General features: G+C 43.9%; 1 protein-coding gene across 3 annotated transcripts in view; it reads right to left on the reverse strand.

Annotated features, from left to right (window-relative positions):
• The window catches only part of LOC140718725 (uncharacterized), a 204,252-nt gene that overhangs the window by 172,569 nt on the left and 7,856 nt on the right, over window positions 1-23,827 (reverse strand). For 2 of the 3 annotated variants that reach the window (XM_073032827.1, XM_073032835.1), the window contains exons 3-6: window positions 22,082-22,342; window positions 19,202-19,318; window positions 16,197-16,298; window positions 9,070-9,183 (exon numbers count right to left, since the gene is read on the reverse strand). In XM_073032827.1, the coding sequence (XP_072888928.1) occupies window positions 9,070-9,183; window positions 16,197-16,298; window positions 19,202-19,318; window positions 22,082-22,342 (594 nt within the window). The remainder of the gene's footprint in view (window positions 1-9,069; window positions 9,184-16,196; window positions 16,299-19,201; window positions 19,319-22,081; window positions 22,343-23,827) is intronic. The other variant, XM_073032830.1, reaches the window with a different exon arrangement.

Here is a 23,827-nt window from a genome sequence, read left to right on the forward strand (position 1 = left end):
GTACTCAATACATTGATTTATGAAGACCAATGTGCCAAAAGCTTTCTTTATGACCCTATCTACACCTCACACCACTTTCAATGAATTATGAACCTGTATTCCCAAATCCCTTTGTTCTGCCATACTCCTCAGTGCACTACCATGCACTCCTTATCCTGTTGTAATCTACATATCTACTGATCCAGTTAACTACTTTATCATCGTGATCAGTGATATTGATGAGAAACAACAGACCCAGTGTTGATCCTGTGACACTCCACTAGTCACAGGCCTCCAGTCAGAGAGGCAACCACTGTCTGGGTTCTCCCACAAAGCCAATGTCTAATCAGTTTACTATCTCATCCTGAAAGCCAAGCGACTGAAACTTTCTGACAAATGTCACATGCGGGACCATGTCAAATGCCTTGCTAAAGTCCATGTAGACAACATCCACAGCCTTGTCTTCATCAATTCTCTGGGTAACTTTCTCAGGAAACTCTAAAATTTTGGTTAGACATGAACTATCATGAACAAAGCCAAGCTGACTATCCCCAATGATAAAGCATCTTCTGATCAGAGAAATTCAGTACAAAGATTGTCATTGATGAAAGTCTAACACCAGAACAAGTTTACAATGCTGATTGTTTTATACCTTAAAACCAAAAAAAAAAAAAAAAATACAGTGTGTATTTAAAGATAGCAGAGTCAAGGGATATGGGGAGAAGGCAGGAATGGGGTACTGATTGTGGATGATCAGCCATGATCACATTGAATGGCGGTGCTGGCTTGAAGGGCTGAATGGCCTACTCCTGCACCTATTGTCTATTGTCTATAATGTGCTGTAATGTTTTTATCAAAACACAACATTGTAGCTGGAGACTGAAATCCTGCCGTTGTTTGTTGATCAACAGCTGATTCAGGAATTCTCTGATGCTGCTGGGCTGCTTTTGTTACCCTGCACACCACATCACATATAAATCATCTGTGTCCTCAATATTTGAAGTTAGTTTTTCACAATCAGATGGATTGTCATTTGGTGTTTCATCATCTGATACAATGTGCTTTGTTACAAAAGAGGGTTCATTTCTATTTTCTTTATATTTATGTTATGTAATATTTTTTACTGTGATGTACAGATGTGTGATGAACAAGTATAAGACAAAGTCTACTTACCAGTAGCACATAAGTTCAGAGTTGGAAATGATGGCGATACTAAACTATCTCATTACATATTCCAAAATCTGAAACACTTCTGGCCCCGAGCATTTCAGAGAAGGGTTACTCAACCTGTATATTGTGTTTGAGGCAGGAACATCAATGACACTTAAAAGGTCCCGGACCAGTCAGGTGTGGGGCCTTTAAGGCTCATCGCCATGTCTGAAAGTGAGGCCGGAGAGGGGAATCCAAGCCAGGCTGAAACACAGGGGGATGAGGCCTCCTCTACCCGGCATCCTGTTGGCAAATGTGCCGTCACTGGAGAACAAAATCACGGATCTGAGGGCAAGACTGCTGCATCAGAGGCAGCTGAGAGTCGGCTCAATTGTATGCTTTATGGAAACGTGGCTTTCTCCAGACACGCCGGATGCAGCAGACAGACCAGAGGGATTCACAATTCACAGAATGGACCCAACTGCTGACTCAGGGAAGGCAAAAGGAGAAGGTGTGTGTTTTATGGTTATCTCTCTGACATGAGTGGTTTGAGTGGTGGGTGATCTGGGAAGGGTCCAATGTAGCTGGAAGGTGGGATTTCATATGATCCATTACCAGCTGCTCAAAGCACTTCATGATTGTTGAGGTCAGTGCCACTGAGCTGTATTCAATTCGGCCAATTATAGAAACATAGAAAACCTACAGCACAATACAGGCCCTTCAGCCCACAAAGTTGTGCCGAAAATGTCCCTACCTTAGAAATTACTATGCTTACTCATTGCCCTCTATTTTTCTAAGCTCCATGTACCTATCCAGAAGTCTCTTAAAAGACTCTATCGTATTCGCCTCCACCACCGTTGCTGGCAGCCCATTTCACGCACTCACCACTCTCTGAGTAAAAAAACTTACCTCTGACTTCTCCACCAGACCTACTCCCCAGTACCTTAAACCTGTGTCCTCTTGTGGCAACCATTTCAGCTCTGGGATAAAGCCTCTGACTATCCACACGACCAATGCCTCTCATCATCTTGTACACCTCTATTAGGTCACCTCTCATCCTCGGTTGCTCCAAGGAGAAAAGGCCAAGTTCACTCAACCTGTTTTCATAATTATTTTACAGAGCCAGGCTGCGAGGGGTGGGAGAGACATTTAAAAGGCATTCAGACAGGCAGAAGAGTCTGCTGGGGATGGAGGGATATGGATCGTGTTCAGACAGAAGAATCTGCAGGGGATGGAGGGATATGGATCGTGTTCAGGCAGAAGAATCTGCAGGGGATGGAGGGATATGGATCGTGTTCAGGCAGAAGAATCTGCAGGGGATGGAGGGATATGGATCGTGTTAAGGCAGAAGAGTCTGCTGGGGATGGAGGGATATGGATCGTGTTCAGGCAGAAGAATCTGCAGGGGATGGAGGGAGATGGATCATGTTCAGGCAGAAGAATCTGCAGGGGATGGAGGGATATGGATCGTGTTCAGGCAGAAGGGATGAGTTTGATTTGGTATCATGTTCAGCACAGACACTCTGCCTCAGGGCTGGTTCCTGTGCTGTACTGTTCTACATGAAAATCCTGAGGGTCTTGACAGAATGTCAATTGTTCAAAGTTCAAAGTCAATTTCATTATCAAAGTACATAAATATCACCATATACAACCCTGAGATTCACTTTCTTGTGTGCTGCCCTGCAAATCTCTAGAATAGTAATGATAACAGGATCAATGAAAGATCAACCAGAGTGCAGAAGACAACAACTGCGCAAATGCAAATAAATAACAAGTACATGAGATAATGAGACAGAGTCCTTGAAAGTGAGATCATTGGTTGTGGGAACATTTCAAGGATGGGACAAGTGGAGTTAAGTGTAGTTATCCTCTTTTGTTCAAGAGTCTGATGGTTGAGGGGTAGTAGCTGTTCTTGAACCTGGTGGTGTGAGTCCTGAGGCTCTTGTACCTTCTACCTGATGGCCACAGTGAGAAGAGAGCATGACCTGGTTGGTGGGAATCCCTGATGATGGGTGCTGCTTTCCTACGACAGTGTTTCATGTAGATGTGCTCAATGGTTCAGAGGGCTTTACCCGTGATGTACTGGGATGAATCTGTTATTTTGTGTCGGGTTTTCTGTTCAAAGTCATTAGTATTTCCATACCAGGCTATGATGCAGTCAATCAATATAGTCTCCGCTACATATCTTTTGAAGTGTAGAAGTTAGAAATAGAAGTTTGTCAAAGTTTTAGATGTCATGCTGAATCTCTGCCAACTGCTCAGGAAATGGTACAGGCACTGCCATGCTTTCTTCAGAATTGCATTTCCGTGGCCAGGACAGGTCCTCTGAAATAGTAGCACCCAGGAAGTTAAACCCACTGACCCTCTCCGCCTCTGATCCTCCGATGAGGACTGGCTCATGGACCTCTGGTTTCCTTCTCCTGAAATCTGTAATCAATTCCTTGCTCTTTCTGACATTGAGTGAGAGGTTGTTGTTGTGACAAATAGATAGAGGGGTAGCTCAAACAGAGCGGCCTGTGGAAAGCGGCCAGTGAAGGAGTGGAGCTTTGACTTGAGAGGCATTGATGAGTAGAGGTGAAGGATGAGATTGTTCCCAGTTAGTCTTTACAATGCCTCCTGAGATGATGACGTACCTCTCCTGTGAGATGTGGCAGTCTTGTGGGAACTCCCCTCTCCCACAGAGTCACAGCTGCCAGAAGTACTTGCGGCTGGGCGATCTGGAAGACCGTGTGAGGAATCTGGAGCAGCAACTGGATGACCTTCGACTCATAAGGGAGAATGAGGCAGTCATAGATGAGAGCTACAGGGAGGTAGTCACACCTAGGCTGCAGGAAGCAGGTCGTTAGGTGACAGTCCGAGGGGGGAAAGCGAAGGTGAGTAGACAGGTAGTGCAGAGCACCTCTGTAGCCATTCCCCTGAATAATAAGTTTACCGTCCTGGATGCTGTTGGTGAGGACGACTGACCAGGTGTGAGCCATGGTGGCAGGGACTCTGGCACCGATTCTGACCCTGTGGTGCAGAAGGCTGGGACGGAGAAGAGGAGAGCTGTCGTCATTGGAGACTCTATAGTTGGGGAGCAGAAAGGAGATTTTGTGGATGTGAGAAGGAAACCCATATGGTTTTTTGCCTCCCGTGTGCCAGGGTCTGGGATGTCTCTGACCGGGTGCATGACATCCTGGTATGAGAGGGTAAGCAACCAGAAGTTGTGATACATGTTGGTACCAATGACGTAGGTAGGAAGCGGGATGAGGTGCTGAAGTGTGAGTTTCGGGAACTAGGCAGAAGGCTGAAGAACAGGACCTCAAGGGTGGCATTCTCAGGATTGCTGCCAGTACTACGTGATAGTGATGGTAAGAATTGGAGGAGATGGCAGTTGAATGTGTGGCTGAGGAGTTGGTGTAGGGGGCAGGGTTTTAGATGTTTGGACCATTGGAATCCTCTTCTGGGGAAGGTGGGACCTGTACAGATTGGATGGGTTGCACCTGAACTCGAGGGGGAGCAATATCCTTGCAGGTAGGTTTGCTAACATGGTTCGGGAAGGTTTAAACTAATTTGCAAGGGGGATGGGACCCAGAGCGATAGAGCAGTGAAAGAAGTGCATGGAGTAAAGTCAGATCTAACATATAGAGAGGCTTTGAGGAAAGAGAAGCAGAATAAAGGGTGTAAAGGTAGAAAGGTAGTAAGGTAGAAGGGCTAAAGTGCATGTACTTCAATGCAAGAAGCATCAGGAACAAAGGTGATGAACTGAGAGCCTGGATACATACATGGAATTATGATGTAGTGGCCATTACAGAGACTTGGCTGACACCAGGGCAGGAATGGATTCTCAATATTCCTGGATTTCAGTGCTTTAAAAGGGATAGCGAGTGGGGAAAAGGGGAGGAGGGGTGTCATTACTGGTCAGGGATACTATTACAGCTACAGAAAGGGTGGGTAATGTAGCAGGATCCTCTTTCGAGGTCAGTATGGGTGGAAGTCAGGAACAGGAAGGGAGCAGTTACTCCATTGCGGGTATTCTATAAGGCGCCTGGTGGCAGCAGAGATACCGAGGAGCAGATTGGGAGGCAGATTTTGGAAATGTGCAAAAATAACAGGGTTGTTATCATGGGTGACTTTAACTTCCCTAATATTGATTGGCACCTGATTAGTTCCAAGGGTTTAGATGGAGCAGAGTTTGTTAAGTGTGTCCAGGACTGATTCCTGTCACAGTATGTTGACAGGCCAACTGAGGGAAATGCCATACTAGATCTAGTATTAGGTAACGAACTGGGTCAGGTCACATATCTCTCAGTGAGTGAGCATCTGGGAGACGGTGATTACCGCACCCTGGCCTTCAGCATTATCATGGAAAAGGATAGAATCAGAGAGGACAGGAAAATTTTTAATTAGGGAAGGGCAAATTATGAGGCTATAAGGCTAGAACTTGCGGGTGTGAATTGTGATGATGTTTTTGCAGGGAAACGTACAATGGACATGTGGTCGATGTTTAAGGATCTCTTGTAGGATGTTGGGGATAAATTTGTACCGGTGGGGGAGATAAAGAATGGTAGAGTGAAGGAACCATGGGTGACGAGTGAGATGGAAAATCTAGTCAGGTGGAAGAAGGCAGCATAAATGAGGTTTAGGAAGCAAGGATCAGATGGGTCTATTGAGGAATATAGGGTAGCAAGAAAGGGGCTTAAGAAGGGGCTGAGAAGAGCAAGAAGGGGACATGAGAAGGCCTTGGTGAGTAGGGTAAAGGAAAACCCCAAGGCATTCTTCAATTATGTGAAGAACAAAAGGATGACAGGAGTGAAGGTAGGACCGATTAGAGATAAAGGTGGGAAGATGTGCCTGGAGGCTGTGGAAGTGAGCGAGGTCCTCAATGAATACTTCTCTTCGGTATTCACCAATGAGAGGGAACTTGATGATGGTGAGGATAATATCAGTGAGGTTGATGTTCTGGAGCATGTTAATATTAAGGGAGAGGAGGTGTTGGAGTTGTTAAAATATATTAGGATGCATAAGTCCCCGGGGCCTAACGGGATATTCCCAAGGCTGCTCCACGAGGTGAGGGAAGAGATTGCTGAGCCTCTGGCTAGGAACTTTATGTCCCTGTTGTCCACGGGAATGGTAACGGAGGATTGGAGGGAGGCGAATGTTGGCCCCTTGTTCAAAAAAGGTAGTAGGGATAGCCCAGGTAATTATAGACCAGTGAGCATTGCATCTGTGGTGGGAAAGCTGTTGGAAAAGATTCTTAGAGATAGGATCTATGGGCATTTAGAGAATCATGGTCTGATCAGGGACAGTCAGCATGGCTTTGTGAAGGGCAGATTGTGTCTCACAAGCCTGATAGAGTTCTTTGAGGAGGTGACCAGGCATATAGATGAGGGTAGTGCAGTGGATGTGATCTACATGGATTTTAGTAAGGCATTTGACAATGTTCCACATGGTAGGCTTATTCAGAAAGTCAGAAGGCATGGGATCCAGGGAAGTTTGGCCAGTGGATTCAGAATTGGCTTGCCTGCAGAAGGCAGAGGGTTGTGGTGGAGGGAGTACATTCAGACTGGAGGGTTGTAACTAGTGGTGTCCCACAAGAATCTGTTCTGGAAACTCTACTTTTTGCTATTTTTATTAACGACCTGGATGTGGGGGTAGAAAGGTGGGTTGGCAAGTTTGCAGACAACACAAAGGTTGGTGGTGTTGTAGATAGTGTAGAGGATATTCGAAGATTGCAGAGAGACATTGATAGGATGCAGAAGTGGGCTGAGAAGTGGCAATGGAGTTCAACCCGGAGAAGTGTGAGGTGGTACACTTTGGAAGGGCAAACTCCAAGGCAGAGTACAAAGTAAATGGCAGGATACTTAGAAGTGTGGAGGAGCAGAGGGATCTGGGGGTACATGTCCACAGATCACTGAAAGTTGCCTCACAGGTAGATAGGGTAGTTAAGAAAGCTTATGGGGTGTTAGCTTTCATAAGTCGAGAGATAGAGTTTAAGAGTCACGATGTAATGATGCAGCTCTATAAAACTCTGGTTAGGCCACACTAGGAGTACTGTGTCCAGTCCTGGTCACCTCACTATAGGAAGGATGTGGAAGCATTGGAAAGGGTACAGAGGAGATTTACCAGGATGCTGCCTGGTTTAGAGAGTATGGATTATGATCAGAGATTAAGGGAGCTAGGGCTTTACTCTTTGGATAGAAGGAGGATGAGAGGAGATATGATAGAGTTGTACAAGGTATTAAGAGGAATAGATAGATTGGACAGCCAGTGCCTGTTCCCCAGGGCACCACTGTTCAGTATAAGAGGACATGGCTTTAAGGTAAGGGGAGGGAAGTTCAAGGGGGATGTTAGAGGAAGGTTTTTCACTCAGAGTGGTTGGTGTGTGGAATGCACTGCCTGAGTCTGTGGTGGAGGCAGATACACTAGTGAAGTTTAAGAGAGTACGAGACAGGTATATGGGGGAATTTAAGTTGGGGGGTTATATGGGAGGCAGGGTTTGAGGGTCGGGACAACATTGTGGGCCAAAGGGCCTGTAATGTGCTGTACTATTCTATGTTCTATGTTCACTACTAGGCCAGATATTCAATCTCCCTCCTGTGTGCTGATTCATCAACACTTTGATTTGGCCTGTGACAGTGGTGTTGTCAGCAAACCTGAATGTGGCATTGGAACTGTGCTCAGCCACACAGTCATAAGTGTAAAGCAAGTAGAGCAGGGTCTAAGCTCACAGCCCTGTGGTACACCTGTGCTGATGGAGATCGTCGAGGAGATGTTGTTGCCAATCCGAACTGACTGGGGTTTACAAGTGAGGAAATTCAGGATCCAATTGCACAGGGAGATATTGAGACCAAGGTCTTGTGGCTTATTGATTACATTTGAGGGGACGATGGTATTGAATGCTGAGCTGTAGATAATAACGAACATCCTGATGAATCTTTGCTGTCCAGATGTTCCAGGATTAAGTGAGGAGCCAATGAGATGGCATCTGCTGTAGACCTGTTGCTCCGGATGCAAATTGGAGAGGATCCAAGTCGCCTCTCAGGCAGGAGCTGATATGTTTTATCACCAACCTGTCAAAACACGTCATCACTGTCGATGTACCTCAATGTAACTGGGCGATAGTCACTGAAGCAGGTCACCACGCTCATCCTGAACACCAATATGAATGAAGCCTGCTTGATGCAGGTGGTACCACACTCTGCCGAAGCAAGAGGTTAAAGATCTCAGTGAACACACCAGACAGTTGATCAGTATTTTAGTACGTGGCCGGTTACCCAGTCCGGTCCAGACGCTTTCCTGGGATTCACCCTCCTGAAGATAACCCGCACTTCAGATCATCGGATCATCGGGGGATGTGGGAGTTTGCGATGGATCCTCCATGTTCTGATAGTCAACGTGAGCAGAGAAAACATTGAGCTCATCTGGAAGTGAAGCTCTGCTGTCTCCCATGTCACTTCATTTAACTGGTAAAAGACACAGAGCTGAAAGCTGCTCTTGAATGAAAATGTTGCTCTAAGTATCCAATTGAGACACAAGGGAGAGAATCCTATCCCTTCCCAACCTTGCCACTGTCAGGATCATGGGGGGACCTTTCCCTCGGTCCTCAGCTCCAAACTGGTTTTGTATTACATTGAAGTTTAACACCATGTGAAACACAAATGAATTGATTCAGGTTCTCTCAGGATCCCTTCTATTAAAGACCCTCCGGAGTCAGTTCAGAGACAATTCACAAATATTTCCAGGCATTCTCTGTCACTGCAAACCATCAGCTCATAACTGGAATGAACAGGGCAACTTCAACCAAATGTAGAGGACTGGAAGAATTGGGACAGGGTGTTGATAATTCAGACGATATTTAATTTGATATATTGATATATAATTTGACATTTTTTTGAAAATATGTCACATTTCACTTGATTGCAAATTTGTATACAAGTGTGTATTAAACAATAAAAGATACCTTCCAGTAATTCCCAGATCTCGGTCACATACTGAAGTTCATTGATATAAAATGAAGAAAGCTGCAATCCTACAATCATCACACCAACCACTACAAAGTCCAACAGTGAAAGGCCTGCAATTAAAAATAAATCAAATAAGCAAACATGTAACAAAGCTCCAGAGAAATATCAATGAAAACTTTCAGTTGTTGCAACAACCAAACTCTTACACTGATGTCCCAGTGAAGGGAACATGCCAATTCCCACCCAGTGTGCCAACCTGTGACCCAGACCTGCACCAGCAGACCCTGTATAGATTAACAAGACGCTGAACTGCAGTGCCAGGCAAGAATGAATAACACGGTGCCCACTCTGTTTTCCACGTGGGTCTCCAGCTTAGTTTTTAAATGTCACCTGCTGCCACTTTCTGCACTGGCTGCTCCTGCTGATTCCAATAGCGGAGTTCATTAAGGTCCATAGTTTCTTTCTCCCAACATCCACCACAGTTGATTATGGAGAAACACATATATTTCCCAGAAAGTTGCTGAAACTTCCATTCCAATTCTGACCAGTTTCTGTACCAACTGCTGTTCATAACTGGAGCTCGATGCCAGTTCTTCACTGGTGGAAATTCCTCACTGGCTGCATTCAGTGTGATTGCAACCTAATTTCCCTCATTTCATGATGTGGTCAACAGTCCATCGGAGAAGAAAAAGCTGTACATGGCATTCATCGAACACTCAGACATGTCAGTCACTGTCACCAGCTCCATCACTCCAGATGTTTGTGTTGGAATGTCAGATGGTGAACAGAGGAAGGGAACAGGAGTGTTTCTGACAGCTGCTTTGACTCTGCATATCTATTCACTGATGTACATAGATTGAACAATTCAGACAAATTCTGTGAATGGGAGCCACAGTGAAAATCTACTTTAACTCTGCCCACCATCTTGGTGAATCTTTTCTGCACTCTTTCTAGTCTAATCACATTCTGACAGGCTGCATCACTGTCTGGTACGGGGTGGGGGGGGGGGAGGGGGTGAGCTACCGCAAAGGACTGAAGAAGCTGCGGAGGGTTGTAAATTTAGTCAGCTCCATCCTGAGTACTAGCCTACAAAGTACCCAGGACATCTTCAAGAAGCAGTGTCTCAGAAAGGCAGCGTCCATTATTAAGGAACCCCAGCACCTAGACCATGCCCTTTTCTCACTGTTACCATCAGGTAGGAGATACAGAAGCCTGAAGGCACACACTCAGTGATTCAGGAACAGCTTCTTCCCCTCTGCCATCTGATTTCTAAATGGACATTGAGCCATTGAACACGACCTAATTTTTAAAATATATATTATTTCTGTTTTTTTCACAAATTTTATTCTATTCAATATGCATATACTGTAATTGATTTAGTTAGTTATTTATTATTATTTTCCTCTATATTATGTATTGCATTGATCTGCTGCTGCTGTTAACAAATTTCACGACACATGCTGGTGCTAATAAACCTAATTCTGATTATGTAATATTCACTTATGATTACATTTACTTATGTAATATTTATTTATGTCTGCAAGATTGGAACAGAACACTCCAGGTGTGGCCTGACTAAAGATTGTACAGTTGTAACGTGACGTCCCAACCTTGTACTCAATGCCCTACCGATGAAGGCAAGCACACCACGCACCTTCTTTACAATCCTGTCTGTCTGTGTCATCACTTCCAGGGAACTATGTACTTGTCCTCAATTAATTACCATCTGCCATTCCTATCTCCACTTACAAAGATGGTCTTGGTCTTGTTGTACACTTAGACAACTTTCTTCACTGTCCACAATCACATCAATTTTGCTATTGTCCATGGATTTACTGATCATGTCACCTACATTTTTGTCCAAATCGTTAACGTCAATGACAAACAACAGGGGACTGAGCACCAATCACTGCAGTACACTATTTGTCATCCATTACCATCTCTGCCTCTGACAACCAAGCTAAATCTGCTGTAGTGATGCTGGTTGGGAGAATTATTTTCTTGGACACTGGTGAGAACTTTGTTTCTCTTTAGGAAATAGCACCAGGTAATCCGTTACATTCTCCTAGGGAACATAAATGGTTCCTTGTTTTCATGTCTCATCCAAAGGCAGAGGTGTACTGGAGTGTTAAATTATCAGAGATTACACAGACCAGGACTGCATTCCCTGCAGTTTACTCAGGTGTAATTGGAATTTTCAAGATATTAATGGTAGATGGAAGCTATTTCCACATGTTGGGACTGAGAAACATTACCATGGAAATCGAAGCAAGAGGCTGAGAGTGAAGGACTAAAGACATCTCGGAGAAAAGCCTTTTTTTTCACTGATCGGTGAAAAGAGGCTAGACTGCGCAGGCGCATGATATACACGCCAAAGGTTTAAAAAGAGAACACCATATACAGCGGCCATCATCAGAGCGGACTGAGTCAGAGTGGGACGTCTTTGGCTCAAATGCCAGGCAGGATGTGGGAAGTCAGGGAGACCTCTAGTGTCCCTGACAGCAACACTTGCAAGAAGTGCATCCAGCTGCAGCTCCGAACAAACCGCGTTATGGAACTGGAGCAGAAGTTGGATGACCTCCGGATCAGTCGGGAGAATGAGATGTTTATAGATAGTAGCTACAGGGAAGCAGTTACGCCAAAGGAACAGCGCACAGGTAATTGGGTTACCGTCAGGCGAGGGAAGGGGAAAGGGCAGGCAGACCAGGGCTCCCCTGTGGCCATTCGCCTCAACAACAAGTATACCGATTTGGATGCAGTTGGGGGGGGGATGACTTAACTGGGACAAGCTGCGGCAGCCGGATCTCTGGCACTGAGTCTGGTTCTGCAGTGCAGAAAGGAGGGGGGAAGAAGAGGAGAGTGGTAGTGATAGGGGACTCCATAGTCAGGGGTACAGATAGGAGGTTCTGTCATCGCGACAGAGAAAGAGACAGAGATGGTTTGTTGTCTCTTGGGTGCCAGGGTCAGGGATGTCTCTGATCGTGTGCACAGCATTCTGAAATGGGAGAGTGAGCAGACAGATGTTATGGTACACATTGGTATGAATGAGATAGGTAGAAAGATTGAGGAGGTCCTAAAGAGTGAGTGTAGAGAGCTTGGTAGGAAGTTAAAAAGCAGGACCCCGAGGGTGGTAATCTCAGGATTGCTACCTGTACCACGTGCCAGTGAGAGTAAGAATAGGATGCTCTGGAGGATGAGTATGTGGCTGAGGAACTGGTGTAGGGGGCAGGGTTTCAGATTTCAGGATCATTGGGACCTCTTCTGGGGCAGGTGGGACCTGTACAAGTGGGACAGGTTACACTTGAACTACAGGGGAACCAATATCCTTGGAGAGAGGTTTGTTAGTGCGATTGGGGGGGGGGGGTTTAAACTAGATTTGCAGGAGGGTGGAAACCAGAGTGCCAGAGTAGACAGTGGAGCGGGGCTGAAAATAAATGATGTTAAAGGTTCATGCAAAGTTACAAATAAAAGGGTTGTGTGTGGTGGTAATAATCTTCTGAGGTGTGTCTATTTTAATGTGAGGAGTATTGTGGGGAAGGCTGACGAGCTGAGGGCGTGGATTGACACATGGAATTATGACATTGTAGCTATTAGTGAAACTTGGCTACAGGAGGGGCAGGACTGGCAGCTTAAAGTTCCAGGGTTCCGATGTTTCAGACGTGATAGAGGCAGAGGGATGAAGGATGGTGGGGTGGCTTTGCTAGTCAGGGAAAATGTTACAGCAGTACTCAGGCAGGACAGATTAGAGGGCTTGTCTACCAAGGCCATATGGGTGGAGCTGAGAAACAGGAAAGATATGACCACATTAATGTGGTTGTATTATAGAACACCCAATAGTCAGCGAGAATTGGAGGAACAAATCTGCAGAGAGATGGCAAACAACTGTAGAAAACATAAAATTGTGATAGTAGGGGATTTTAATTTTCCATGTATTGACGGGGACTCCCATAATGTTAAAGGTCTAGAGGGGTTAGAGTTTGTAAAATGTGTTCAGGAAAGTTTTCTAAATCAATATATAGAGGTACTGACTAAAGAGGATGCAGTATTAGATCTCCTATTAGGAAACAAGTTAGGACAAGTGACGGAAGTGTGTGCAGGGGAACACTTTGGTTCCAGAGATAATAACACCATTAGTTTCAACTTGATCATGGATAAAGATAGATCTGGTCCTCGGGTTGAGGTTCTAAACTGGAAAAAGGCCAAATTTGAAGAAATGGGAAAGGATCTAAAAAGCATGGATTGGGACAGGTTGTTCTCTGGCAAGAATGTTGTTGGTAAGTGGGAGGCCTTCAAAGGAGAAATTTTGAGAGTACAGTTTGTATGTTCCTGTCAGGATTAAAGGCAAAACGAATAAGAATAAGGAACCTTGGTTCTCAAGGGATATTGGTACTCTGATAAAGAAGAAGAGAGAGATGTATAACATGTATAGGAAAAAGGGAGCAAATAAGGTACTTGAGGAGTATAAAAAGTGAAAGAAGATACTTAAGAAAGAAATCAGGAAGGCTAGAAGAAGACATGAGGTAGCTTTGGTAGTCAAGGTGAAGGATAATCCAAAGAGCTTCTACAGATATATTAAGAGCAAAAGGATAGTAAGGGATAAAATTAATCCTCTTGAAGATCAGAACTGGGGAACCAAAAGAAATGGGGGAGATCTTAAATGGGTTTTTTGCATCTGTATTTACTAAGGAAACTGGCATGGAGTCAATGGAAATAAGGCAAACAGGTAGTGAGGTCATAGAACCTATACAACCTGTGCTTGCTACCTTGATGCAAATCAGAGCAGATAAATCCCCAGGACCTGACAGGGTATTCCCTCGGACCTTGAAGGAGACTAGTGTTGAAATTGCAGGGTCCCTGGCAGATATATTTAAAATGTCAGTATCTGCGGGTGAGGTGCTGGAGGATTGGAGGATAGCTCATGTTGTTCAGTTGTTTAAAAAAGGCTCTAAAAGTAATCCAGGAAAGTATAGGCCGGTAAGTTTGACGTCTGTAGTAGGTAAATTATCGGGAGGAGTACTAAGAGAAAGGATCTACAAGTATTTAGATGGACAGGGACTTATTAGGGAGATTCAACACGGGTTTGTGTGTGGTAGGTCCTGTTTAACAAATCTATTAGTTTTTCGAGGAGGTTACCAGGAAAGTGAATGAAGGGAAGGCAGTGGATGTTTTCTACATGGACTTCAGTAAGGCCTTTGACAAGGTCCTGCATGGGAGGTTAGTTAGGAAAATTCAGTTACTAGGTATACATGGAGACGTAGTAAACTGGATTAGACATTGACTCAATGGGAGAAGTCAGAGAGTGGTAGTGGAGGATTGCTTCTCTGAGTGGAGGCCTGTGACTAGTGATATGCCACAGGGATCAGTGCTGGGTCCATTGTTATTTGTCATCTATACCAATGATCTGGTTGATAATGTGGTGAATTGGATCAGCATATTTGCTGATGATGCAAAGATTGGAGGTGTAGTGGACAGTGAGGAAGGTTTTCAAATCTTGCAGAAGGATTTGGACCATTTGGAGGAATGGGCTGAAAAATGGCAGATGGAGTTTAATACAGACAAGTGTGAGGTATGTGCACTTCGGAATGTTAAACCAAGGTAGAACATACAAGATAAATGGTAGGACACTGAGGAGTGCAGTAGAACAGAGGGTTCTTGGAATACAGATGCAAAATTTCCTATAAGTGGCATCACAGTTAGATAGAGTAGTAAAAAGAGCTTTTGGTACTTTGGCCTTTATAAATCAAAGTATTGAGTATAATAGTCGGAATGTTACAGTGAGGTTGTATAAGGCATTGGTGAGGCCGAATTTGGAGTATTGTGTGCAGTTTTGGTCGCCGAATTACAGGAAGGATATTAATAAGGTTGAAAGAGTGCAGAGAAGGTTTACAAGGATGTTGCTGGGACTTGAGAAACTGAGTTACAGAGAAAGGTTGAATAGGTTAGGACTTTATTCCCTGGAGCATTGGAGAATGAGGGATGATTTGATAGAGGTATATAAAATTATGATGGGTATAGATAGAGTGAATGCAAGCAGGCTTTTTCCACTGAGGCCAGGGGAGAAAAAAACCAGAGGACATGGGTTAAGGGTGAAGGGGGAAAAGTTTAAAGGGAACGTTAGGTGGGACTTCTTCACACAGAGAGTGGTGGGAGTGTGGAATGAGCTGGCAGGTGAAGTAGTAAATGGAGGCTCACTTTTAACATTTAAAAAAAACTTGGACAGGTACATGGATGAGAGATGTACTGAGGGATATGGTCCAGGTGCAGGTCAGTGGGACTAGGCAGAAAAATGTTTTGGCACAGCCAAGAAGGGCCAAAAGGCCTGTTTCTGTGCTGTAATGTTCTATGATTCTATGGAAATTCCCTTTCAAAGCACCATTTTGATTCAGTGTTTTACAATTGGGATTTACTTTTTCCAGAGTGGAAATGCCCTCCACAGAAATTCAATAGTGTGCTGTGTACAGTGGTCATTCTCACACCCTAATGGGGTTTCCACATCCGGAACACTGGTGATGTCATTTCCTGTGCAACATCTTCCTGTCGGGAAACTGCAGTGTCATTAGACTGGAACTTGGAGATGCTCCTGACTACCTGCCATGGTCTCCTCTCAGTGAGTAAATGTAGCCTCAGTAACACCGTCTGAAGTCCCTGTCACTTGTTTAAATGGCCAAGACCAGACTTCTGAAAATGCAACACTTCCCTCGCACTGGTTTGGGGGATGTGGGTCCTGTAGTTACTCCCCTCAGCTTGTCCTGAGAGGCTGATATTGAGCATCCCACTGGAATCTCTCATGATGGGAACTGGGTAGAGACTCCAGGAAACTAACCCAGAGACAATAAACTACTGGTCTCTGTGTGCTGACACTGTGATATCATTGTATGAACACAATTAAACCTCAATCAAATCCAGCACATCAGCAGCCCCTCAGGATTAGGGTTGATCTGTCTCCACCTCAGTACCATGGGTTCTGAAGTGAATATTATTATTATTATTTAAATATTATGATTTAGCTGCATCATTCCAGAATAATAATTATTTTGCTCTCCTTAACATTTGTGTACAAGGAAACGACATTAAAAAATTCTGAATTAAACAATTGTGAATGATAAGAGTATTGGTCACGTACCTCCAACCACAGACCAATACACTAACACAATGTACATGGCGATAAGTGACAAAGTATTACAGATCCACAGGATTAGAAAATAAAATCTGTATCCCAGATGTCCTGTGGAGAAATAAAAAAAGCATGTGAAAGCCGATAACAATCTATGCAGACTGATTATGACACTGGAGGCCATTCTGGACATCAATCAATGCTAGCTCCCCAGGAAGCAATCACAATCCCACCGTTGACCCCACGTTAAATGTTACTCTCTCATCCCAGTGGTTACCAATGGCAAGCCCTCCATCTCATCTCCCCAAATGTAAAAGACATAACAGTAAATGTCCTCGTTGAGAAATGTTTTAAACCTTCAGATCCAGCTGCACCAGATTCAGCATCATCGGTCTTTCTCCTTATCGCTAAATTATTTGTTCAAAGATTAACCTGAAGTACAAGAATAATCCCTGATCTGCTCTTGTCTCTATAATTTTGCTTCCAGCAACATGTTAGATGCCCATTGATGGGTGTGACTGAGACTGTCCACCTGTCTCTGTGGTTCCCTCCCATCCCTTTGCCCACTGGATCAATGTTCCCAAATGTTCCTGTTGCCCTGGTGTTGAAATTGCATCTCTCTCTCACTGGATTCTATCCCATCTCAGTTCTAATTTCAGTTTATCTACAAAGCCACCATGTGTCTGTGTCAGGCTTCGTGTCTTGGATTCACTTTCATCAACTTCAGCTCTGAACATTATCTGTTTAATTTTATTGTTTGTATTTTTTTCTACACATCGGGTGTTTGACGATCTTTTTAATGGGTTCTATTGTGTGTCTTTGTTTTGCGGCTGCCTGTAAGGAGACGGATCTCAATGTTGTATATCGTACACATACTTTGATAATAAATGTGCTTTGAACTCTGATGTACCATCCCTGTTCTGATCCTGCCCCTTCTTGTTCAATTGATCCTCTTCACTGCCAACTTCTCTTCCAGGGCAAATGTTAACTGACATTGTTAATGGTTCCTTCTCCTCAGATATTGATCCTCCTACTTTGAAATCTCCCATCGTCACCTCTCTGTATTTAAATAAAAGCAAAATCCTACAGCTCAGCCATGGCAACATCACTGTCTGGTCATTCAAATCCATCCGGTTGCCTGGTGACTGGAGCTGAACACAATGTGTCCAAAACAATATAGTGACTGGAAAACTCCACGTGTTGAGAATCTGAAATACACTCAGTGGCCACTTTATTAGGTACACCTGTACACCTGCTCATTAATGTAAATATCTAAATATGTGGCAGCAACTCAATGCATAATAACATTCAAACATTGTCATGAGGTTCAATTGTTGTTCAGACCAAACACTAGAATGGGGCAGAAATGTGATCTAAGTGACTTTGACTGCGGAATGATTGTTGGTGACAGATGTGGTGGTTTGAGGATCTCAGAAACTGCTGATCTACTGAGATCGTCATGCACAACAGTCTCTAGAGTTCACAGAGAATGGTCCAAAAAGCAAAATAAAACATCCAGTGAGTGACAGTTCTGTGGCTGAAAATGTTTTGAAGGAGAATGGCCAGACTGTATCAAGCTGACAGGAAGGTGACAGTAATTCAAATAACCACGTGTTACAACAGTGGTGTGCAGCAGAACATCGTGGAAAGACAAACAACATATCGAACCTTGAAGGGGATGGGCTACAGCAGCAGAAGACCATGAACACACACTCAGTGGCCACTTTATTAGGTACAGGAGGCAGCTGATAAAGTGGTCACTGAGTGTATCAGAGAAAATGCTGGAGGTACACTGCAGTAGAAGCAGCATTTGTGCAGAGATTTGATGTTTCTAGTCACAGAGAAGAGTGAGTGAAATCCTGAGAAATACAAGAGAAAGAAAAACAACGGAGTATGATACACTGCAGTTGCTGGAAATTTCGAATAAAAAAGAATTCCAGATTTCCATTTCTGCATCTGTGGAGAGTGGAAAACAGAGTTTTGGTCACACACTCTGAACTTGTATCAGAAGTGGTCAGTTCTAACATAAACTGGAATGGCTGGTTATCTGAAATTGATGAATTCATTATTGCAGCTCCTGGGACTCAATGTGGAATAAGGGATGCTGCTCCTCAATGGGCTTTGCTGGAACTGGGGAAGAGGTTAAAGATGGGAAATCAGAGAGAAAACTAAAGTGATGGGCAACTGGAAGCTCACTGTTACCCTCGGTGTTCTGCAAAGTGGTCACACAACCTGTAATGGCTTCTCCAATGTGCAGGAAACTGCTGTGAGGACACAGAATTGGGAGTACAAGTCACTCACTGCTTTACCTGGAGGGGTTATATGTGTGCCAGGAATGGGGAAAGGGAAGAGGTAATAAAGCAGGTGTTGCATCTTCTTTGGTTTGGGGAGACAGAGGTGTCCCATGTGGAAAACTGCATTGGAAAGAGAGGTTCTTTCAAAATAAACTTTTGCAAACATCCCAGAGAAATTGCCACCAAGTCTGAAAGAAAGAGCCACATGTACTGTACGCTCACCAGCAGGTCTGAGAGACAACTGCTCAATCCCCCTGACACTAGATGTGGAGTAGAACTCCCTTCACAACTCTGCCCTCTGTGTGAATGAGGCCACTGTTTCCAAAGGCACGGCCACCATCAGGATGAAAGGGCATCTTTCCCTCAGTCCCACCTCTGAACAGACTTGGTGACACAGTGAGATGAGACAACACAATGCGGCAAACATGAGTGAATGAAGACGGCTCCTCTCATGGCCACTTCTCCCAAATATCTTCTGCAGTTTTGTCAGAGGAGACTCCAGGACAGTTTCAGGTATTCTGTGTCACTGCAAAGCACCTCAAAACTGGGAAAAAATGGGCAATTGCATCCCACAGGACACAGGGACAGAGGGGAAGTGGGGGGAGGGGTCAGTGGTGAATTGATTTCCCACATTTTCCCTTGATTATGTTAAAGTTCATTCAGGTTTACTGGGTGGTGTCTGACAGTTCATGCAAGAGCAAATTAATCAATGACAGATACCTCCGAGGGTTTTCCACCTCCACTGGTCCGGTAACACGGCTGAATGAAGAGATGCTACAGAAATCACCTGTCCTGCAGTCAATACAGCAATCATGATAACATCCTTGAGTGAAAACCCTGAAAATAAAATGAAATTCAAATTATTAAACATCTAACAAGCAGTGGATGACAAATGATGCAACAACTATAATTTCCTGCTGAGAAGGGAATGTTCCAATCCCGGTCTAATCTCACCAATCTGTGACCCAGGCCGACACCAACTGACTCTACTCTGAGAATCATTAATCACAATGCATCGTTATACCCGTCAAGAATGGATTATTCAGATTCATTTATTTATCAGATGTACATCACAACATACAATGAAATGTATTGTTTGCATTAACAACCAACACAAGCTGAGGATGTGCTGTGGGCAGGGCAGCCTGCAAGTGTCACCACACACTCTGGTGCTACTTTCCACCTGATGTCAGGGGCTGCTACACAAATGCACATGTGGGCAGTTTGTTCTCATTGATCAGTGAAGTACATTATCTGCTGATTGATCCATCCCAAGAATAGGAAGAATGAGGAGAGCATACAATCTCAATGAACCTCAAGGAAATTCAAGGGAGAGATATTAATTTTTTTTTGCATATGTATTTACTAAGGAAACTGGAATGGAGTCTATGGAAATAAGGCAAACAAGTAGGGAGGTGATGGAACTTATACAAATTAAAGAGGAGGAGTTGCTTGCTGTCTTGAGGCAAATCAAAGTAGATAAATCCCCAGGACCTGACAGGGTATTCCCTCAGACTTTGAGGGAGACTAGTGTTGAAATTGCAGGGTCCCTGGCAGAAATATTTAAAATGTTGATATCCACAGGTCAGGTGCCGGAGGATTGGAGGATAGCTCATGTAGTTCCGTTATTTAAAAAAGGCTCAAAAAGTAAGCCGGGAAATTATAGGCTGGTAAGTTTGACATCAATAGTAGGTAAATTATTAGTAGGAATACTAAGAGATAGGATCTACAAGTATTTGGATACACAGGGAATTATTAGAAAAAGGCAGCATGGCTTTGTACGTGGTAGGTCATGTTTAACCAATCTATTCGAGTTTTTTGAGGAAGTTAACAGGGAAGTGGATGAAGGGAAGGCAGTGGATGTTGTATACAAGGACTTCAGTAAGGCCTTTGACAAGGTCCTGCATGGGAGGTTAGTTAGGAAGATTCATTCGCTAGGTATACATGGAGAGGTAGTAAATTGGATTAGACATTGGCTCAATGGAAGAAGCCAGAGAGTGGTAGTGGAGGATTGCAACTCTGAGTGGAGGCCTGCGACTAGTGGTGTGTCACAGGGATCAGTACTGGGTCCATTGTTATCTGTCATCTATATCAATGATCTGGATGATAATGTGGCAAATTGGATCAGCAAATTTGCTGATGATACAAAGGTTGGAGGTGTAGTGGACAGTGAGGAAGGTTTTCAAAGCTTGCAGAGGGATTTGGACCAGTTGGAGGAATGGGCTGAAAAATAGCAGATGGAGTTTAATGCAGACAAGTGTGAGGTATTGCAATTCGGAAGGTCAAACTAAGGTAGAACATACAAGGTAAATGGTAGGACACTGAGGAGTGCAGTAGAACAGAGGGATCTGGGAGTACAGGTACATAATTCCCTAAAAGTGGTGTCACAAGTAGATAGGGTTGTAAAGAAAGCATTTGGTACATTGGCCTTTATAAATCAAAGTATTGAGTAGAAGAGTTGGAATGTAATGGTCAGGTTGTATAAGACATTGGTGAGACCAAATTTGGAGTATTGTGTGCAGTTTTGGTCACCTAATTACATGAAGGATATTAATAAGGTTGAAAGAGTGCAGAGAAGGTTTACAAGGATGTTGCTGGAGTTGAGAAACTGAGTTACAGAGAAAGGTTGAATAGGTTAGGACTTCATTCCCTGGAGCGTAGGAGAATGAGGGGTGATTTGATAGAGGTATATAAAATATGATGCGTATAGATAGAGTGAATGCAAGCAGTCTTTTTCCACTGAGGCCAGGGGAGAAAAAAACAGAGGTCATGGGTTAAGGGTGAAGGGGGAAAAGGTTAAAGGGAACACTGGGGGGGGGGTGCTTCTTCACGCAGAGAGTGGTGGGAGTGTGGAATGAGCTGTCAGATAAAGTGGTGAATGCCGGCTCACTTCTAACATTTAAGAAAAACTTGGACAGGTATATGGATGAGAGGGGTTTGGAGGGATATGGGCCAGGTGCAGGTCAGTGGGACTAGGCTGGAAAATGGTTCAGCACAGCCAAGAAGGGCCAAAAGGCCTGTTTCTGTGCTGTAATGTGCTATGGTTCTATGGAACAAATTCTAAAAGGGTTACACCAACAAGAGATTTGTGGAAAGGGTTACGAAAGTAGTTTGACAAAGATACGATCTTTGCCTTCATGAATAGAGGCATAAAGTGGAAGAAAATCATAGTGAAACTTTCTAAAACCAGTAGTGAGTGGGAATGAAGGTGATTGGGAGAAGAACAGAAAATATCTTGGGGATTCTCTTTATGCACAGTAGTGGACAGGGTCTAGAATTCATCGTCAAGAATAGTGAAGTGATATTCAACTGTAATTTCATATGAGGGCTGGATAATTATCTGAAAGAAAGAATTTACAGAGCTGTGGGGAGAGGACAGAACAATAGGATTCAGTTGTTTGCTCAGTGATAGAACCAATCCATTCTTAAAAGGCTGAATGGCTTCCTTCTCTGCGATAACTGTTCTAGGATTCCATGAACCCAATTAATTCAGCTTTTGCCTCTCTCTGCTGCAACACTGATTTGCATCGACTGCATTCAATAGCCCACCAATATGGTCTAAATGTTAACTGCAAAATGTCATTCATAAATGAAGCTCACCTCGCAACATTAAGGTGTAGTTTGTCTGGATGGAGCTGACAGGATTGGTTGTGATGCAGGTGTACACTCCACAGTCTTCAGATGAAGCACTTGGGATAACAAGTGTTCTGTTTTCATCTGTTAGTTGGTGATGCTGGGAGATTTCCCCTCCATTCTTTTGCCACTGATACACATTCGAATCTCCAAAGACATCACAGGTGAGCTCGACCGTGAAACCCAGTGATTCGATGTTGGTAAATATGGAAGCTTCTGACAGCTCATCTAAAGGAGAGAATATGAAACCATGATACTCCTATCTTGATGTAGAATGCAATCTTACCATGTGACATTGTACCAGATATGTACAAAGGAATGAAAGCACAGTCGGTTCTACACACCAAATACATACACAACAATGGAAATAAAAGCCATTTAACCCCTCAACCCTGCTCTGTCACTGCACAAAATCATAGCTAACCTAACGGTAGATATTCCCATCTCCCACGATAACAGTTCACCTCTCTGCTTATCCAGGATCTATCTACCTCTGCCTGAGAAATTTTCAAAGATTTCAAAACATCTTTTTCAGAGCTGTGGAAGCAAAAACTCAAAACTGTTTCATCTCTGTTTTAGACGTTCATTTGCAAGTTCATAGACGTGCCAGTCAGAGCAGGAATAGGATGATGGTACAGATGAATGAGTGGCTCAGGGAGTGATGTTTGAACCTTCTCCTCGTCCACACTATTGTTCCATTTACCAAAATGCATTATTTCCCACTTTTTTTGCCCATTCTTCCTATTTGTCAAAGTCCTGGTGCAATCACATTGCTTCTTCAGCACTACCGACCCCTCCAACTATCTTCGCATCATCTGCAAACTTTGTCACTAAGCCATCAATTCCATTATCTAAATCACTGACAAACAATGTGAAAAGTAGTGGTCCCAATACCGACACCCCCTCCCCCCCAGGAACACCACTCATCACCAGCAGCCAACCAGAAAAGGCCCCTTTTCCCACTCGCTGCCTCCTGGCTGCCAGCCGTTCTGTTATCCATTGCTGAATCTCTCCTGTAGCCTCATTTTTGGTATCTTATCAAATGCCTTCTGAAAATCCAAGCAAATGACATCCACTGCCTCTCCTTTGTCCACATTGCTGGTTACTTCTTCGAAGAACTCTAACAAAATTGTCAGGGAAGATTTCCCCTCACAGAAACCATACTGATTTTGACTTATTTTACCATTAGTCTGCAAATACCTTGAAACCTCATCCTTAATAATAGACTCCAACATGTCCCCAACCACTGGGGTTCGGCAAACTAGACTACAATATCCTTTCTTTTGCCTTCTTCCTCCCTTCTTAAGGGGAACTGGCCAAAATTGACTGGAAAGGGACACTAGCACGAAGGACAGCAGAGCAGCAATGGCTGGAGTTTCTGTGAAAAATGAGGGAAGTGCAAGGCAGATATATTCCAAATCAGAATGGATGAAGGACACTACCGTAGCTGACAAGTGAAGTCAGAGGCAAAGTAAAAGCAAAAGAGAGGGCATACAAGGAAGCCAAAGCTAGTGGGAAGATAGAGGATTGGGAAGCTCTTAAAAACTTACAGAAGGAAACTAAGAAGGTCATTAGGAAGGAAAAGATGAATTGTGAAAGGAATCTGGCGAGTAATATCAAAGAAAATACTAAAAGCTTGTTTTTAAGTTTATAAAGGGTAAAGAGGAGTCGAGCGTAGATATAGGACCAATAGAAAATGACGCTGCAGGTCTT

The sequence above is a fragment of the Hemitrygon akajei genome, chromosome 2 (assembly GCF_048418815.1).
Source record: "Hemitrygon akajei chromosome 2, sHemAka1.3, whole genome shotgun sequence".
NCBI classification, from domain to species: Eukaryota; Metazoa; Chordata; class Chondrichthyes; order Myliobatiformes; family Dasyatidae; genus Hemitrygon; species Hemitrygon akajei.